The 20191-nt window shown below is 34.9% G+C and overlaps 1 protein-coding gene across 4 annotated transcripts; it reads left to right on the top strand.

Moving 5' to 3' along the window:
* The first annotated feature begins 3875 nt into the window (after positions 1-3875).
* LOC135652299 (sphingoid long-chain bases kinase 1-like) lies at positions 3876-17404 on the top strand. 4 transcript variants are annotated; one of them, XM_065173146.1, is made up of 11 exons: positions 3876-4592; positions 5089-5187; positions 5292-5455; positions 6967-7558; positions 7664-8035; positions 8741-8834; positions 8913-8950; positions 10077-10223; positions 11916-12015; positions 15076-16046; positions 16900-17404. In XM_065173146.1, exons 4-11 carry the CDS (start codon positions 7133-7135, stop codon positions 17047-17049), a joined length of 2298 nt encoding a protein of 765 aa, XP_065029218.1. In that variant the 5' UTR covers positions 3876-4592; positions 5089-5187; positions 5292-5455; positions 6967-7132; the 3' UTR covers positions 17050-17404. The 4 variants fall into 4 exon arrangements, with proteins under 4 accessions (XP_065029218.1, XP_065029225.1, XP_065029230.1 ...); XM_065173153.1 differs by lacking the exon at positions 5089-5187 and having other exon boundaries at positions 5370-5455; XM_065173158.1 differs by lacking the exon at positions 5089-5187.
* Positions 17405-20191: the final 2787 nt, after the last annotated feature.

The following is a 20191-nucleotide window of genomic DNA, read 5'->3' as shown; positions in this document are numbered from 1 at the left end:
ATTGATGTGAGATATCACTGGATTCGTGATGTACTTGAGATGAAAGAATTACAATTGGAAAAAGTACATACCAATGATAATGGTTCAGATATGTTGACAAAGTTTTTGCCTAAGGAGAAGCTTGAAGCATGTAGGCGAAGAGCGGGCTTGGTACAACCCACCATATGAGCTGGACGGGGAGAATTGTTGGATCCAGCCTATATGTGGGCTTGGACAAATTGGACCGTTTGAGCTCAAATGAAAGAAATTAAAAAAAGGAGAGAGAAGGTGAGGAAAATAGATCAGAGAGTGCGTAGTGAAGGTGAGAAGACATACTATAAACCTATTATTATTATTATTGATAGTGGAAGTTTGAGGTAGACTACAGTCCCGTGGTTTTTCTCACATTGGGTTTTCCACGTAAGATTTCGTCTCATTGTGTGATTGATTTTTTGCTCTATTGTTTATGCTGTGCTGGTTGATATTTGTATTTGGATATCAAGTTGGTATTTTGATGAGAAACCTATTTTGATACATAAAGAGGGAAAGAATTATTCCGCTTTAACAGGTTTTTCCAACACAGTGTGGGTCACTTTGTTTTTCTTACCTTTTGGATTTAAATTATTTATATTTTTAGGAACCAAACTAATTTAAGATGATCATTATTTTAAGAGAGTATAAATAAGCATAATGATCATTATTTTTATACAAATATATTTAATTTTAGGGGATGTATAAGTATGCAATGTGGGTCATTTTGGTTGCAAATACTATTATTAGATATACCATCTTTTCCAAATATACTATATTGTTTAGTAAGAATCATATCAAGTAACTTATTTTTAACTTCAAAATTTTTTGATATTTGTCATAAAAACATATATATATATTTTTTAAGAGATTATATTAATTATCACTCTCAATTGACTCTTTTAAATAGTATTCTATTTTTATTTATGATAATTATTTTTATATATATTTTAAAGTATGCAACTGTAGTGATTTTTAAAATAACTCTTTTTTAAGTATAAGATGAGATAACTCTAAATTTTCATATTTAGTATAAGGAATACAAGAATGTTAACATATATTTGTCATGCATAATTTTAATATATCATACTTATTAGTAAGTAAGATATGTTCTTTTTTAATGAACTATATCTTTTATCAATCCTTTTGAGTTCACCATATAATTTATGAAATACTTCGAGACATCTTCCATAAGATAAAGAGGTTTTGGGAGAATCAAATATTTCATTAAAGCTATTAAGATATTATTTGCAACTTCGTTTTTGCTAAGTTACTCTTTCACGACTCATTTGATTTATCCTAAATTGTTTTGAATGTTTTTTTTCTCTTTTTCAATTATGAACATTCATTATTAAAGTACCTTTACATTTTGTGATTGAAACTTTCTTGGCTCGCTTTTGGTATTATATCTTTTTCTTATTTGATTTGTCTTATTTTTTCTTATAAACTTTTTGAATCCGTAAGAAACTCTTCTTCGTGAGCTTTGAATATCATTTTATAAGTTAGAAATCCTATGAGATTTTCAAGAGGAAGATTATTTAAATCTATAGCATCATTGTTATATTTGAATCTCAACTCTTGGAAAGACACTTTATAATCTTGCTTACTAATTTAATATTAGTATAATCTTTGCTAAATGCTTTTATTTATTATAGCATTCATAAATTAGGTGTATTTATCATCAATGAATTCGTTTGGTTTCATTTTAAATAACTAGGAACTAAAAAGATTAATTTTGGATTCTTTTACTATATTAATTCCTTATGTGTAACTTTATGTGTCATATACCATATGTAGTCATAAGTAGAAATTCGATTAAACTTATTTTCATCTAAAGTATAATATAAAAAATTTATTATTTTACAATTCAAAAAAAAAAATTTATAGAATAATTTAATTTATCTATTAGTTTTATATATTTTTGAAAACTAAGCTCAAAGACATTTTATAAATCACAATCCATAAAAGGTAACGATATGATCATCTTGATTGCGTAACAAAGTTATTAAATTTCTCTTAGATATTAATCCAACTAAGAAAACTTTACTCTAATACTAATTATTATGATCTTAACGACACTAAGAAGGAGAATTAATTAATATTATGATAAATTTTAATCAACTTTAAAATTTGATCAAGAAAAAGATGCATCGAAAATATAATTAATAAAATATTAAGTGAGAGTAAGAGTTATGAGTAAAATAAACAACAACAAAAGTCTTAATAAAAGAAGGAATATAAATTAATTTATAGTGTTTCAATCTTCCTAACCTATATCTATTTTTGATTCTTTTTTCCTTGAAACCATTTGCTTTTACTATTAATCTTTTTCTTGGTAGGTGAAGATCAATTAACCTTTTATAACTCTCTTTTTCTAAACTTATGAGAAAACAGTCGTACTCAATCTTTTATAAAAGACATTTCATCTTCTATTATTTAGTATTACAACTAAGTTCAAAAAAGAGTAAGAGACTTAAACAATACTTAAAAGAAAAAGCTACAATACTTTTAAACTTCAGATTGAATGTTTCCAAAAGGCTTTTGCGATACTATTATCATCCTAAGCACCATAATTATGAATGGTATTATTATTGAAAAGGTTAACAAAAACATAAATATACTTGTCGGTTGACTTACGTGATACTATAGCTTAGGTTTGGGAATGCTACCACTCATGTTTGCTTTAAACCATCTATTTGGCCTTGGGTTTGATTTTAGCCTAACTTCAAGCCTAATGACTATTGCAAACTTGGGCTCTATTTTATTTGATATTTAAATTGACCCAAAATGATATCGATCAAGATTTTGACGTATCAACCACTCATTGGATATTTTTTCACAGTTTTTGATATATTATTCACTCTACAGTCATCCGATCTTTTGATAATTCATTTGAATATTCCTTCAACAATGATGCCTGAACCTTTAGTATAAAATTTAATCTTCAGCATATCGAAGATTTTATATATATATATATATATATATATAATATTTGTGTTTATAGTATTTATGTATGAAGGTATTAAAGTAATTATCGTGGATGCTTGAGATTGCTATCACAATCTAGCTCAAGTGATCCTGAGGCCTTGTAATCTTGAGGTTAGGGAATAGAGAATGCTTGATGATCCAAGTCAAAGCCTAAATTAGTATTTATTTTAATTTATTGTTAAAATTTTGCTCCAACTTATTTAGGACATGACTGTGCATATACAAAATCCTGATTTTTGTTAATATTATTGGAAAAATCTTTTCGCTACCATCTGGCATTTTATTAAAGAAGGAATATATTTGCTAACAAACTCTTAACATTTTATTATTTTTGGTTTGTTTTCTTCTGCTCCTTCTTCTTCAACTCCCTTCTTTGTTATCGGTTGTCCCACCTAAGAGAAGTTGGGAGTCAAGCCTCCATGGGTGTACTGTTTTAAATCATTGAATTCATTTTTTTATTGGATTGAATTTCCAATCATGATCATGATGATGTCTATCCATTCGAAACTTAGTTTTTCAATGACCATGACATCTTTTTTTGGACTTATGTGAGCTGTTCATGATGGATGATATTTTGGATTATTCATTTTCTAGTGGATCATCCTTCCAAGTTGGTATTTTAAGAGATGAATTCTACTCTACCATCACTCTTCAAAGTCATATCAATAGTTGGAATATGTATTGCACTGAAAGCATATTGCCAAATGAATACACATCATAATCAATGAAATGGTTCATCCTACTTATTATACCCACCCCTCAATGATTGTCCCAATTTAAAGTCAAATTTTTAACACCATTACAAAATAAATATTTTATTCAAATTAGGTTAATTATTCAAATTAAAATTAGTGAGATCATAGTAATCTTAAAATTGAAGGAAGATTCCCTTAACCAACAATTGGACTCCGTAACCAAGTAGTCACCAAGGCGTCGCACCGTTGCATTCCCGGGAGTAACCTCCACTGGCTACGGGTTACAGTGACCGGATCCACGGCCTCTCGTGGAAGCGGACGTGACTCTCCGGAAGGACGCACCGCGAGAGAGAGCTTTCGTCGTCGTCGTCGTCTTCGTCTTCGTCATCGTTGCTTCCAACGGGAGGAGCGAGGGGCTTCATCGTGAACTCTTTCTATAAATACTGAGGAGGAGGAGGAGGAGGCGGAGGAGGAGGGGGAACGGAGAAAAAGAGCTGCGGGAAATAAAGACCGAAGTCGTCCCTTTCTCTACTACATGTCCCCGGAACGCCGCTTCGTGTCGGATACGCTACTACTTATAAATAGTAGAAAACCTCTCCTGTTTGTTTTCTTCCTTCTTTGGTCCCCCTAATTCCTTTCCTTTCACCTCTTCTCTTCGGAAAAAGGGGATTCTCTTGCTCGTTTGACGCCGGTTCTTAGGGTTCTTCTCCAGCTCCGTCGCGTCGAGGGTCGTGGTGGTGGGTCGGGCGAATCGATCCGATCGCTGTCTTTATCTTCCTGTCTCTCCCTCCCTTGCTGTTTATTTGATCCGGAATTTGGGATAAAAAGGCAGATGACTTCTTGAACGCCACGCCCAACAGATCTCGCGCGATCGCCTCACGAATTGGAGCTCCGTGTCAGGTGCGGCTCCGTCGCTCGTTCCCACGATGGGAATTGCTTGTGTTCCTGTTGATTCTTGGCATGTCTTGTTCGGAATGATATCCGTCTGCGATTGTGCATTTGGATTCGTTCATGGACAAGTAATTGATGTTATCGATTGGATCACTTTGTCTGATTCTGTTCGGTTGTTTTGCGTTATGATCGAATCTTACTTTTGAATTTTTTTGGAGCGATTGTAATCTGCTAGAATGTTTGGCACTATATAAAGGGCGGGTTTAATGACCTTGCAAATTATATGTATTGATCACTTCTGAAATCGAAGAGTTCAACCACGTTTGTTGGCGTGTGGAAATCATAGAGGAGCTGCTTGCAATTTATTTCCTCTTTGATAATAAGTTCTCTTATTAGTTGTTTGGATAGCAAAATAGAAATCTTTTGTTAGGTTAAGGTAGGTTTGGATGACTTTGAACTTTTATTATTAGGGAATCTTTTCTGGTTTACTAGCTTTTCCTACCAGGATGCCCCAGCTACTATTTAGGTAGCTTGCTTGAAGGCACTGGAGAATCTTGTTCATTGTCAAGTAGGATATTCTGCAAAGTCTATTAGTTATTTCAAGGCAAGCATTTTCTCCTGAAAACTTTGAATTTTTTTCCATATTTCTAGATGCATAATCTCATGAAAATAACTAGTCTTATAGTCAATTTGTGGTGCATTTGCTAGGTTTATAAGGCAAAAATGTTTTTCTCATATTGTTTCGTTCGAGCGAGGGACCTGTGGATGATGTGTCTTTATGTACAGCAAAAAGCAAGCCTGAAGTGCTCAGATTTGGGCTGTGCATCAAGAACAACCTCATGAAATCGTTTGGACTCCTGGAATAACAATGTGTAAGATTAATTAAGTTGTTCTTAGTGGTTGTTGTCGCCTTCTTAAATCATAATTGTAGCCCTTCTACCCTGCTAGATCTTTAAGGAACTTGTGTAGATCTTGAAGAAACCATTCTACGGTTTTGATTATGACATGGCTAGCATAAAACATGCTTGCTTGCGAGGGTTGCAAGAAGCAAATGTTAATTCAACTCAAGGTTTAAAATTTCGATCCGTACTGGTGTACCGACCAATGGTCGGTACGGTATGTACTGAGGCGTGCCAATGGTATACCCAAAAAAATAAAAAAATAGCTTCAAAAAAATCTGAAAAAGAAAGCTAGAGCAGGGTTTTTAAGTTGGAAAAAAAAATATATTTACTATAATTTTAGCGAAAATAATCTAGTTCCTCGAGCACTAGATTATTTTTTTTCCAACGGTGTGACTGATGCTACTACATTCCCTTTTGCCTTTGCCTTTGCATGTTGGGCGGACGATTGTGATAGTTAGGTGTCTCTAGTTCCTTGAGTAGTTTGACTCGATGTTGTTCGACTTCTTCCACCACATTCTGACCGAGGGGGATCTTCCTCTTAATCCTCCCAAATTTAATCCAATCCACAAATCATAGCTTTGTTAAGTTTAGGAGAGTGAAAATGTGAAAATGAGAGAGAGATGTGAGTGAGAATGAGTTTGAGAGAGTTGACGAGATTGAGAGAGTGATATGAGTTGAAAGAGGAGGGAGGAAAGGGTTTAAAAACCCTTTTCTATGGTTCAAATGATCAATTTCACTATTTAAAATAGCGCGATCTCAGCCCTTGATCAGTAACAATCGAAATCCGACCGTTACCGATTGATACAGGTTAGTAACAGTCGGATTTCAATCATTATCACCTGGTACAAACCCCGTATTGTTCGATACAGGGTCAGGTTATGGTACCGCCCAGTAGAGGGCGGTCCGCATACTGGTTCCTTATCGGACCGGTACGTATTGCCCATACCGGGCGGTAACAGGTCAGTACGGCGAACCCTGATTCAACTGCACACTTGGTGCATCCATATATGGGAACATCTTAGATGCAGTATTATGCATTATAGAATCCATTGATCCTCGCATGCAGACGCTGATGAATGGAATATAGACAAAGGTTCAGATAAGCGGAGACACCAAGAATATCAACTAGCGCAAAATGTATATAGATATCAAAGACAGCTCTGTTTGCTAACTGCTAATATCCTTGAATTCATAATCTTCCTCTCACTGTTGTCTTATATTTGGCAAACCTATGCCACTGTGATGAATCACAGATAGGATGTGACATATCGAGTAATATGGCAGAAGCTCATTACGTGATTTATGATTAATGCGAACCAATATGTATCTTCCTTGTCTGACAGAGTCTTCTTCATCGGCAATCAAATGTGTGTGCATATGAATCTGAAATTTTACTGTGTGCACATCAAGCCCTTCAGAACTGTTCTCTGATTATATTATTCATATGCTTACTTGTTAATGGTTATTGTCAAATTATGCAGGGTTTGATGTTATGCTGAATTTTTCACATGAGGCTTGTAAAGTGATATCTGGTGCAGCATATGATGATATCAGATTTTGTTACTGTTGTACAATATTAAACACATGTCCTGAGTCCCTACACTATTTGTGATCTCACAATTCCTGAAACTTTACTTACAAAGCAAGATGCTGAAGTCAGTCCTGGAGCACCCAAATGTTCCTTCACCAGCAGGATTTCTGCATCAATATGTTCATCGTATGAGTGGCAAACATTCTCAGACAGAAACCGTACAGCACACGTCTCCAGTTGTTTTTTCTGAAACAAGAGGCAAGGTAAAATCCTTTGAGCAAATTGATGCCAATGGCACCAGTGAAGATCCTGTAAAGCTAAAGGTACATGAGCATAGATTAGATATTGGAGATGAAAAGTCTAGCTTGCTAGGATATGAAGTTTTCTCTGGGAAGCTTGTTCTAGATAAGAAAACCAAAACTACAGGGGATGATGAGCAAACAGGGTCAGGACCTGGAAACTCTGATAGCATTGATGCAAAGCTTACAACCAAAGCCCTGATTTGGGGTTCTCACGTTCTATCTCTTGAAGATGTGATATCTGTAAGTCTAACCCAAATTTATTCAACTCGTTTTTTGCTGAACCTTTTGATATGACTTATTTTGTTGAGACTCACCTTTTTATTTTTGTTATTTACCTTTTGGCAGATTTCCTATGGTGCTTGTTTTCGTCATTTTACTATTCATGCATACAGTGTCAGGAGTAGGTCATATGGACTTTCTTGTTTTATGAAACCACAAAGATCTCAAAAGGACTTCCGTTTCGTAGCATCTAGTTCAGAGGAAGCCATTAAGTGGGTCCAGAGCTTTGCAGATCAGCAATGCTACATAAACTGCTTACCTCATCCAATGATGTCTAGCAAGAAGCAAACCTCTAATCTTGTGGTCACTGAGGCCTTGTATGACCTGCCATATATAAAATGTAAAAGTCCACCGAGGTTACTTGTGATACTGAATCCTCGTTCTGGGCATGGTCGATCAAGTAAAGTATTCCACAACCAAGTAGAACCCATTTTCAAGGTGTGTTTGGTCTTGTACATTGAATATATTCTCTTCAGCATTGTGTTTGATTTCTGTCTATGATTATCTATATGAATTGTTTAGGTTGTCTCAAGATTCAAGGCTTTTTCTGTATGGTATATGTCATCTAGCAGATAAACCATGAAGTTGTTCATTTGGCAAACTTGCTGTTGGAGAGCAGTGGATTATTAGTTAGCAACAGTTGCAGGAGCTTATGCTGAGATAAGATTGCAGTTCTTGTGTAAATTGTTTAGATGTAATTTTTACTATTCAGACCAGCCATTTCAATAGTATGAAAGAAGTACAACAGCTTATTCAGCAGTTTCTTGATGATATTTTTTGAAGCAATGTTCTCTGTCTCAATATGATTTTAATTCTTTAGGATAAATATCTATCGTAGTCTGATCTTCAGCAGGGGAAATATCTTATCTGTAGGTAATTGGATGTTCGAAAAGTGTCAGTCTTTCAGAAGTAGTTTGTAATTACAAGAGTCAATATTCTTGTTGTACTTTGATATGTTAAGCTCCTCTGTTTTCTACATACTGCTAACTTACTGTCTTTGCCCATTTATGTAATAACTTCCTCATGAATTGAAACTAGGTATCATAATGGGGCCATAATTTGGTTTACCTTGAAATTGAAATTGCTGTAACCCTATTATGTAAATGTTTATGTTTGCTTGTTCACAGAGAAAACTGGTGACAGCTTGCAGGTTTCAAAATGGAAGTGGTTAAAACAAAATATGCTGGTCATGCAAGAGAACTTGTTTCAACTATTGATTTCAGCACTTGCCCTGAAGGTATGGTGCACTATATTATTGACTTCACTTTGTGATATATAATTACAATTTTCTGGTCTTACTGTAAAAATGTTCCAGGAATCATATGTGTTGGTGGGGATGGAATTGTGAATGAGGTAAGTTGTTTCTACCATTTTTGTTTTTTGGTGCCATTTATGTTTTTTTGGTAATTTTTGAGTTGATTACATTTCTAAATGAATGATGAAAGTCAGACAATGATTCTTCAAAGTAAACTAAAAAGTGAAGGAATAACTTCCACAACAAAGTCATATAGGAGCTTCCTTTATGTGGGATGTCCTTCCATATACGCTCATGGAACTACAATCTAAACTCTTAGCCAAAAATGTGTTTATTCACGAAATTGGGCAGTGATTATGTATCAGCTTTCTTACCTTTCTGTGTGATATAGTTTATGTGGGTTACAAGCATAAGTTTAGCATGTTTTTGTTTCTAATTTCTTGTTCGACTTGTTAAAAGAGGTAACATATCCACCTTAAGGCAACCAACTAATTGGTAGTTAGTCATTGGTAATTCTTTTTTACTGATTTTTAACTACATTGCTAAGTGGAAGTCTAGAATGTCACTTGATCACAAAAATAGTGTCTGCTGAAACAAAAGTTGATTGAATACATTGAAAGAAGTGATCCTATGAGAAAGATTTGCAAGATCAGCATCAAGTTTGGCCAGGGGCAATATGATTGATAAAAATTAAGTTTTTAAAAAAATTATAGCAGAAATTTAGAAAAATACGAAAGTCAATTTTGGAAAATAAAAAATAACATGTGCTAGATGATTCTTTTTCCTTCATATCCAAGTGATATCTAACTTCTTTTATAAAAGGTAAAATATAAAAGATGAAAATTTTGTAAAAATAATATGTAAAAGTAATGTTATATAATTTGTCAATAAAACAGATGTGATAATTTATTTTCACAGAAATTCATGATGGTATAAGGCTTGATAAGCTTAATAGTAATAACTTGGGATTAATGCATTTTGAGCTGTGCAATTCCTATTATATCTGACGTGAGTTGACCTGCTGAGTTGACTCATGTTGACAATTAAATTAAATGCCCAAAGGTCACTTTTCCTTTTACTGGATTTGAGAATAATGGCAACTTGACTCATTGATCCTTACTGCTTGTGGCTGATAACCCATTCCTTTTGCACTGTTATTTTGTCAGTTTAACTAAGAATTATGTACTTGTTACTTTCTAATGACTATGTTATATGATGATCCAGGTCCTCAACGGTCTTTTGATTAGAGATGATCAGAAGGAAGCGATTTCTGTTCCAATCGGTATAATTCCTGCTGGTTCAGACAATTCGCTTGTCTGGACCATATTGGGGGTTAGGGATCCTATTTCTGCTGCAATGACTATTGTAAAGGTAATTATGCACTAACTTATGTATATACAACAAGTAAAACTTGTCAATCCTCTGGCAAGTTTCGGAGTTTCTGTTCTGCTTCCCAATCTTTTAATGTCTAACCTTTTTTAACTGAAGTATGTCACTATATTGATGCAAGTTGAGTGACCATAATTTATTTCACATAAATCTTAGAGCTGTCCTATGTATGCAGGTTTATGCAGTTAATTGATTGAAATATAGAGCTTATCTATATCTTTCTGTTGTTCTCATTTTAATATTTTTCATCTTTTTCACAATTATAAAAGAAGGAAAAATATCAAGATAAAAGATTGAGAAATCTGAGAAGATCCACATTTTCGCAGAATGATCTTTGTTTATCAATCTCTGTTATTTCTTCTTTTTCTTCTGAATTTGGAACTTTTCCTCATCACTTATTGAAGGATCAAAACTATAATTGATTTTCTTTATCAACATACTTATAGGATCTTGATAACTGAAAAGAAAAAAAGTGTACCTAACGCACGAGGCTGTTGCTAATATGGGGTCTGGGGAGGGGTGCATACGGAAGGGGTGAACATATGCAGTCTTACCTTTAAATATTATTTCCATAACTCAAATCCTGGAATTTTAATGATATTATTTGTCTGCCCCAACTTGTAAAAATGAAGGATGAAGAGGGCCTCTCTTAGTTTTATATCTCCATCTCCAACTTAGAGTTATGCTTTTGGAGAGACAGATTTACTATTTTTGCCACAGTTCTATAGATTGTCATTTGATCATCTATCTGTAAATTTCTGCAATATTTTTTACTTTATTGTTGGCACTTCATTCTTTCTCTTCTTCTAATGTCCAGGATTTGCTGCAATCATTTATCTGTTGCATGCAATCTCTTACTACTATATTGCTGTTACTTCAGTCTTTTCTACTTGTCACAAATTTGAAACTTTGCACAGTCCAAGATTAGTTTGAGTGATAATTCCAATTGAACAAATATGATAAATTAAGCAGCCATGTTATTAAACATAAATATGGACCATGCATTTAGGTAGAGCTTTCAACCAAAGAGTTATCACAAGGGAGATTGTGGTTTTTATTATTTTTATTTTAAAAAACAGATTACAGAGTCCCAGCATGGTGATGGAAGTGAATTTTTCATTTGCTTCTTGCCTGGTGATTGTAACTTAGGCAGTTTACAAAAAAGTTATAGGCAAACTTAATGATGATTTCACAAGCACATCAAATTATCAAGAAATAAGAAGCTAATAAAGCACATATTGCATGGTGTTGGTGAAAAATGCTTGGTGAATGTGCATTTATATTAGGATTCCATATGTAACACTTAGAGTAACCATGGAGTAAATAAAATTGGAGAGATCCAGTTTATGTGAAATGATCATGTGCACAATTAAATGGCTTGAATAAGAGCTTGGATCTGTACGGTAGGAAAAAGTTTAATAGTAAGATTTTACAGAAAGGCCTATGGTGAATAATTCACCCCTTTATAATTAATAAATGAAATAGGATCACTAAATAAATTTAGATAACTGGGTGAAAGACTTGCTGACTAGTCTCATTTTGCAGCTTTGGAACAGACGATACTTGATCAATGTTAGTTTTCTAGTTTCTAATGCTGTTGCTAAAATAGCTTTCTTCATATTAATTTCTTATATCATTACTTGTCATGCCTTTAATGTTACTTTCTTAGTACAGGGGGGGCTTACTGCTACAGATGTTTTTGCTGTTGAATGGATTCAGACTGGAGCTCTCCATTTTGGGACAACTGTTTCATACTTCGGTTTTCTCAGTGATGGTAATTTGATCTTTTCTGCTTGTCGGCTTTAGCTTCACTTGATTTCAACTCATTTTGTTCACTCATAGATGTGATTATCATTGTAGTATACCCCTTTTATCATGCAATGTTGAGTTATGTTCTTTCTAGAAATGCTAGTTTCTTTGAAAATTAATTTATATGTCAAGATATGACGGGAACATTATATTACCTTTCATGATTAGCATTACTTTGGCTTCTGGTTAGCCAATTATAGCTCTTGAGGTTCTACCACCTCATCTAATGAAAGTGCCAGTGGGAGTTGTAACAAGGTTTTAAAACTGGTCTGATATTTCGTTTTAATAACCTATTGAACTGGTATGATACCAAGATTCCAAGTCGTATACTGACTTTAACTCTCAATATTAGATAATAAAAAGGTTGTTCTCTTAGAAAAGCTTGATAAACTTTTTCTTCTATAAATGAATAGTTATTCGATGAATATTTGGATGGGCAATCCATTAGCTTTATCATTTGGTTAGTTTAGTATCGGCATACCTATGTTCTGGTGCTGGCCCCAGTCAAACTCATTCTCGTGAAGTTAGGTAATTATGTGCTTATATGGGTTGCTTATTCGTGTCTATGTCTACCAATCTGCTTTTGATTTTATTATTGTATTTGTTCCACAGGATTGTGATCCTCTAATGTTATGCCATGTTGGTACATATGCGGGGAAACTATGTTCTCCATATTGTGCAACTTCTAATTAAAGGTTGATGCAAAATTCGGTTAAAACTGTCATGTGCCTAGGATTAACTTCTAAATTGTGGTATATATGGTGATCTTGGTGTTAATCATTTGCTCAGTCATTTAGGTATTTTGGATTTAGAAAACCTTGTAAAACCAGCATATATCTACTGATTGTTGGATATAATAGCAGTGTTGAATAAGGTTCTACTTTTTGAAGGAACAAGGTTGCAACATGGATAGGCCAACCTATACCCAATTGGACCAACTTATCTTTAACCACCACTTCAAAAATATTCAAGGCATGCCTACACTGAAGTGCAATATTTTCACTTGGAAGTTTGGTCAGTGTTGGGTTGACCTGATGCAACCTGATTTGGTTGTCTTTTGACACATCTGCACTAAACGAGTATAAGGTATAAGTGAGAGGATATCTAACACCGTCAATATTGGTCCCATGTTCAGATAAAAAGATGGATACATATTTGATTAAATTTAAACTGAGTTTATTATTAGATTGCCCGCTCAAAAGACTAATCCATATAGTGTATAAACTGGATCAGTCCTGACTCATATCTGATCCATTGACAGAAATACTGCTCCTGAATAAGTGGATCTTAACATCTAGCGTGCTGTATTTTCTGTCAGTTGCATCTTTATTTCTTTTATCTGCTACCATTATAAATAGTCCAAACTCCATTTATTCTTTTATCTGCTACCATTATAAATAGTCCAAACTCCATTTATTCTTTTATCTGCTACCATTATAAATAGTCCAAACTCCATTTATTCTTTTATCTGCTACCATTATAAATAGTCCAAAATCCATTATAAATTAACCATTCTACTTTAGACTTACTGGGAGCCAAAAGGTGAAGGTTAGCTTACAGTAGAAGAATGTTCTTTTAGCAACAATATGTACATGTTTGAATCCAATTTGGTTAGTTCACTAGGATAAAATTATTTTGAGCTTCTCAATGCATGTACTGAGACTTTAAAGCATGTGTGAGCTTCTCAATGCATGCACTGGGACTTTTAAGCATGGTTCGTCTTACCGATCCGTATCAGTGTACCGCCTGATTGTTGGTACGGCATGTATCGAACTATACTGATGTACCAACACAATACGATGGGGCATATTGATAAGCCACTATATACCGTCTATACCGGTCCCTTATAGGACTAGTATGTACTATCCGTACTTGGCGGGATGCTGCGGTTTGACAAACCTTGCTTTTAAGCATATGTACGCATGACTGTTTAGTGTATGATTTACCAAACTAATAATGAAGCATGTATTGGTACTTTTAAGCACGTGTGATGCTTATTCTGGTTTCGATTGCTCTGGGCATCTCAGAAAAATTAGAGATTGGTTTTGATGAAGACCTAAGGGGTTTAGTGTATGATTTACCAAGCTAATAAAGGAAACATGTAGTGGGACTTTGCATGTGTGATGTTTATTCTGGTCCCCATTGCTCAGGTTCTGATGAAGACCTAAGGGCGACTTTCGTTGAACTTGTCTCTAAATTCCCTTGTCAAAAACCTAGTAGAATTTTATTATTTGGCCTGACAGTTTTTCTCTGGATGTCAGCTGAACGGTGTAGATGTTTGCTTGTATGTGTATCATATGTGCATTCACATGCACCAAGGGTAAGGAGGTCATGTTTTACCTCTGGGTCATATCATTATGCAAAAGGCCCTGTAACTCTCTCCTCATAAATAATTTTGTACATGATCTTCATATTTATTCTCGTCTGCCAGTTCCATCCCCCTAAAGGTCCTTGTTGCTTCCTCTGATATTTTGCTTACCTCTCTAATAAGACCAGGAGTTGTTCTAGATTGTTCAGTTTTTATTACTATATATAATTATGTTCTTAGGTTGCATTGTTAACATGTCGTAAATTGATTTTTTTGCTTTTAAATCCACTTATCATTCAAAAATCTTGGTCAAAGTCTTTCTGTGTGCTTAATGATATCTCTTTCTTTTATTAAATTATTTGAAATTTATTTGCCAAGCTTCCTGATGTCTGGAAGTGGAAAAATTAACTCGGGAACTTTCAAAAATTCTGATTGTGAAACATTTCATGTAAATGTCAAAAAAATGTTTTTAGGGATGTCTATGTAGCATCGATGATCAGTTGGACTACTTTATAACTTGATAACATAGATTAGCAAATATCTCATAATTTTTGCTATAGTGTGCCGAAGTTGTCTCTGAATTATGAAAAAACTCTCTTCTGTTGATTAAATTCTCTGCTACAGCGTGTTTGCTCAGCAGTTTTCATTTTAGATTTTCTGCCATGTTCATCTTATAAGCTATTGTGTATAAGATTTGGTTTTGTGGTACAATTGCAGTTCTGGAGCTGTCTGAGAAATATCAGAAGCGATTTGGTCCACTACGCTATTTTGTGGCTGGATTTCTTAAATTCCTATGCTTGCCAAAATACAGCTTTGAGTTGGAGTATCTTCCCACATCAAAGGAGTTGGGAAACTCAAAGGAAAAAGTTTTAGAAAATCAAGATAAAATTGTTATGTCAGACCTTTATACAGATATAATTCATGAGTCGAGAAAAGAGGGCATCCCAAGGGCTTCCAGCTTATCCAGTGTTGATTCGATTATGTCTCCAAATAGAATGTCTGGTGGAGGAGACATTGGCACTACAGGCAGCACAATTGCTAGCAATGAGCCATCTGACTATGTCCGAGGGCTTGATCCCAAACTAAAGCGCCTCTCTTCAGGGAAGAATACCTTGGTGTCTGAACCAGATGAAGTACTTCACCCCCAACCTCACCTTTCTGCTAATTTTAACTGGCCAAGGACCAGATCAAAGTCAAGGACAGACAAAACTTGGACTGGCCTGACTGTCACAAATGATTCCAGGTGTTCGAGGGGAGCCACTTCTTTGTATGATAAAGAAGATATATCATCAACGGTGTCTGATCCTGGACCCGTATGGGACTCTGAAGCAAAGTGGGATACAGGGCCGAAGTGGGATGCTGAGCCCAACTGGGAAGGTGAGAATCCTCTTGAGTTGCCAGGGCCACCAGACGACTTAGAACTAGGAATGAAGCTGGAACCTGTTCCAAGTCTAGAGGACAAGTGGTTTGTTAAAAAAGGCAAATTTCTTGGCATTTTGGTGTGCAACCATTCATGCAAAACTGTCCAGAGTTTGAGTTCTCAGGTCGTGGCTCCAAAAGCTGTACATGATGATAACAGTTTGGACTTGTTATTAGTTGGTGGAAGTGGGAGATTGAGATTGTTAAGATTTTTAATCTGCTTGCAGTTTGGTAGGCATCTATCTCTGCCTAATGTGGACTATGTTAAGGTATGGGATGCCTCTTCCCCCCCACCCCACCCCACCCCAAATGTTAGTGTGTTTCGAGTTCCTTTCATTCTTTTTTTTTTTTTTCGTTTCTCAGTGGCATCACATTTAGTTCTTTTAGATATTCCAATTATCCAATATTAAGATGATACTTTTTCATATCACTAATGGAAATGATTGTTACCAAGAGTTATATGATCTTTCTTATATTTGAACTTCTCCAGAATACCAAATTGTGACTAACACCATCTGTTTAAAGTATATTCAGTTTTCTACAACATCAGGAGTCATGAGAAACACTTTAATGCATAAGAAAAAAAAAGGTAGATCGAACAGTTTCCATTATTTTTTATACATTTCTTTCTAGGTTCTGGCGTACTTGGCTCCACCACTTTGATCTTGTTTCATTGTGATCAATACTAAAAAAAAAGAGAAACAATTCTCTTTTTCGGCATGCTAGAAAAGCATGAGAAAAATTTCCCAATTATGACATACTGTTGACAATTTCACGTGTGTCACCCATATCACCAGCTTGTTTCTTGGCCCCATTATCCTGCTCTTTTTTGTTTACAATGTACTGACTTGTTCCTTTTATACGAGTTGTTAAGCATGCCCATCATATCTGTTTTTTCCTTATTTCATCTCAGCTTTTGATTCATGAGTTGTGGTTGGTCTCCGCTCCATGCTCTTGTTGTGCAATTTTCTTTTTCCCTCTTTCATTTTGTGTTGCTTGGTACCTCAGTATAAAGTTCCGGCATGCTTCCGGGCATGGCATATTGTGTTTTGCATCACCAACTCATCCTTGTCATTAAGTTTATCCCTTCAGTGTTGAACTGATTGCATCATGACATTGCAGGTAAAGTCCGTGAAGATTAGGCCTGGCTTAACCACTCATAATGGCTGTGGTATCGACGGGGAACTTCTTCATGTCAAAGGGCAAATTATGTGTTCCTTGCTTCCCGATCAATGCAGACTGATAGGACGTCCTGCCCAACATTGTAAATGACTGTAAAAAACTCTGAAATCAGCAGCGCTTCTACCGGGAGTGTGCTCCATTTCTCTTCCAATATATGGTAAGCAGCTGTGTGCTAGTAGAATGTTAAAGGTCAACGAGGACATGACCCAAAGCGTCAGTTCCATTAGGAGCCACCGCTTTCCTTGGGGAAATATTTAGAAGACATGATCAGAGAAACCTACCTTGTTCCTGGTGTATATAGTGTGGTGCTTTTGGCAGCATCTGCGAGTGATGATTTTTTTTTTTCTTTCTTCTTTTAACTCCTCCGAATTGGAACCTACAGTTTGCTTATTTTCTTGTTTGTCCATTTTATTATATTCCTTTTGGGGGCAGTTCTTGGTTTTCACTGGAATTGATTTCTTAATTATATATTCTTGTACTGTATAAAGCATATCTGTCCATGGGTAGTTCTTCTTCTTCTTCTTCTTTTCTATGGGCCTGTACTTTTTATATAGAACCGTCATTGGGATCTTTCCTCCGAGTTTAGTAATTCCATACCAGTCTCTCGCTAATCTTTTTCTCAGCTTGGTTAGATCAAACATAATTATCCTAATATCAAAATTTTAATTAATAAAGTGGCTCTTTAGGACATTCATCAGCAGTACATGTGATAATATCTAAAGGGGATATAAATTGTTGATATAGATTGTGTTGCAATTTAGGCTCCCATTTGACGAAGGACTTGAATGTCTCCGGGCTCACACTATCCCATTGCCACACCAACAACACCTACTCAGCTATCAGATGTCTATAACTTACACAAATTCCCACGCAAAAAAAGTCACAGAAAGATACTTTGGACTAATCCATGACTGACATGACGGGTTTCCGTCCACCCACGAGTCTCTCCCATCACTGTGCCTTACAAAGTCAACATGCTGAATCGACGCGTCTCCATTAGTCACTGACCAGTACATCCTAAACGTCATAGCAGCATTGCTCATACCCTGTAGCTGTAGCAGGTGAGAGGAGACGTGCCGACGTGAACACCACACTACGAAATCTCTCTCTTTCTCGCTCTCTCTCTCTCTCTGCTTTAGAAGCCTCGTTTTTGCTCTATAAGCTCAAAATCCCATGACAGAACACCACACTACTCCAGGCTCCAGCCCAGCATCTAATGGACGGCATTATATTGACCATGTCTCTGCAACGAAGGCATTTAAAAGCAGGCTGTCAGGTAAGCAAACGCCGAGTTACCGATATATATATATACCCATAATAATCCCCTCATCTACTCTCCAAAGTTTTTTTAATAATTTATTAGAAAAAGGTCTATAATATTAAACTTTTATCATATGATACTTTCATAATTAAATTTTTACCTAGATATATTTCTTTTTTTTAATTCTGATAATATTTTTTTCAATTAGATTATTTTAAGTCACATATCCATGTCCATATATCGGTTCGATCCAATCTAATCATTTTATTAAATATGTGAACGAATATAACTTGAGTGTAATTTAAATGTAACCAAGGTATTTTTATTAAATTAATTTAAATTTATCTAAAACTATCATGATTCTAAGATATTTTATATTATTTTTTTTATGATGTAAGGACAAATGAGTTTTTAAATAAGATATCACTAGATTGAATCGATGATTGAGTATAACTTGTTGAATTTTTATTAAATCCTTTTAAACTTCTTCCAAATTACTAGGCTGAGATGATAACATGTTTAGTTTTACTTTTTTTCTATTTTTGTATAAATTTAAGATGATTAATTTTTTAAATACTATAGTTTTGGGATGATTTTGTGATCGAGTATAATTCTTTAATTTTTTATCAAACTTATCTAGACGTTTTTCTAAAATTATTAAGATGAGATGTAATATGTTTAATTTTTTTTTATAAATTTAAGATGATTAATTTTTGAAATAGTATATTTTTGTGTTAAATATATGATTGAGTATAATTCGAATATAATTTTTTTTTAAAAGTAAACCATAAGGAGAAGGAGGATGAGACAGAAGGAGAGGATAATCTGAACAAATAAAAAAATCAAGATATAATTAAATTAATTAAAGATTTTAATGAATTAATTTGATTTTATTTATCTTAAAAAATTAATTTAGTCTTAAAAAATAAAGTCAAACCTAATCAAAAGAATAATCACTATCTATCTTTTTATGAAATTATTAAAAATATTTTAATCAAAATTAAAAATCAAATATGGGTATCATCTAGTAAAAGTTTATTAATAAAATATTTTTGGACAAATTACCCATTCATTTCTCCGTTTCCATAGACTTGACAGGTTGAACAGTTTCCAAAGAACAGTTGGTCTACAGGTTTTGGATTCCGAGACGTGGGAAAGAGACCACCAGACACACCACAGACGCCCCCTTTTCCCAACACTGTTACCTACCTACAGTCCTACTCCTATATTACATGTATATACATATATGTATACATATAAATAGCAGTGATGTTTGATAGGCGCAGACCGGAGAGGGAAGGAATTGACCTTTGCGTGTTGTCGGGTTGTGATGGCCTGTCGATGATGGATGGATTCTAAAAGACACCCATGATGATTATAACGGACTGCTATTCTCCACTGTTACATGGCCATCTAAACTTCCCATCAAAATAAGTCACAGTGATCACCCACCGACGAAAGTAGACAAGTGCAACCCTACCTGTGCATATCGATCACTCGCTTAAGGGTCATTGAAGTCGAGGCTCTTCTTCTTTGCTGCATGGTTTATTGCAGCGTCATGCGTCAATTACTGCAGCAGCTATTTATGTGCAGCGCAAGCATCTATAACTTTCCACCACCTACCGTCTTAATGACACCATTCTCCATTGACTGGCCAACTTGGAACAGCTTCACATACGTATCTCACAGGCCCTGAAATCGTGGAAATAGTGAAGAAAGAACATCGAATACTTCACATCGGAGCGTCATCTTTGCGAGTTACTTGAAAGGTTTAGGATTACGAAGCTAAGGGATAGGAAGTGGATGTCCCATTCGACCAGTCACTACTCTGTCAAATGTTGGGTTCTTGTTCTTGGTTTCTATCCCGTTCTCTCTTACCTCATCCATTAATGAGACACTAACATTGTGCTGGGAAGGGAAAAATGCCCTATTTCTCTTACCTTATCCACATTATCATTTGTTATTACAGTT

This window comes from Musa acuminata, chromosome BXJ1-4 (genome assembly GCF_036884655.1).
Source record: "Musa acuminata AAA Group cultivar baxijiao chromosome BXJ1-4, Cavendish_Baxijiao_AAA, whole genome shotgun sequence".
In the NCBI taxonomy this organism is placed as follows: domain Eukaryota; kingdom Viridiplantae; phylum Streptophyta; class Magnoliopsida; order Zingiberales; family Musaceae; genus Musa; species Musa acuminata.
This window is presented reverse-complemented; position numbering and strand designations above follow the sequence as displayed.

Excerpts from the sequence above, each read along its gene's own strand:
- LOC135652299 (XM_065173141.1), top strand. The coding sequence starts at position 7,133 with ATGCTGAAGTCAGTCCTGGAGCACCCAAATGTTCCTTCACCAGCAGGA. Across the intron at positions 7,559-7,663 it reads CTCTTGAAGATGTGATATCT|ATTTCCTATGGTGCTTGTTT; the intron begins GTAAGTCTAACC and ends ACCTTTTGGCAG. Across the intron at positions 8,835-8,912 it reads TTTCAGCACTTGCCCTGAAG|GAATCATATGTGTTGGTGGG; the intron begins GTATGGTGCACT and ends AAAATGTTCCAG.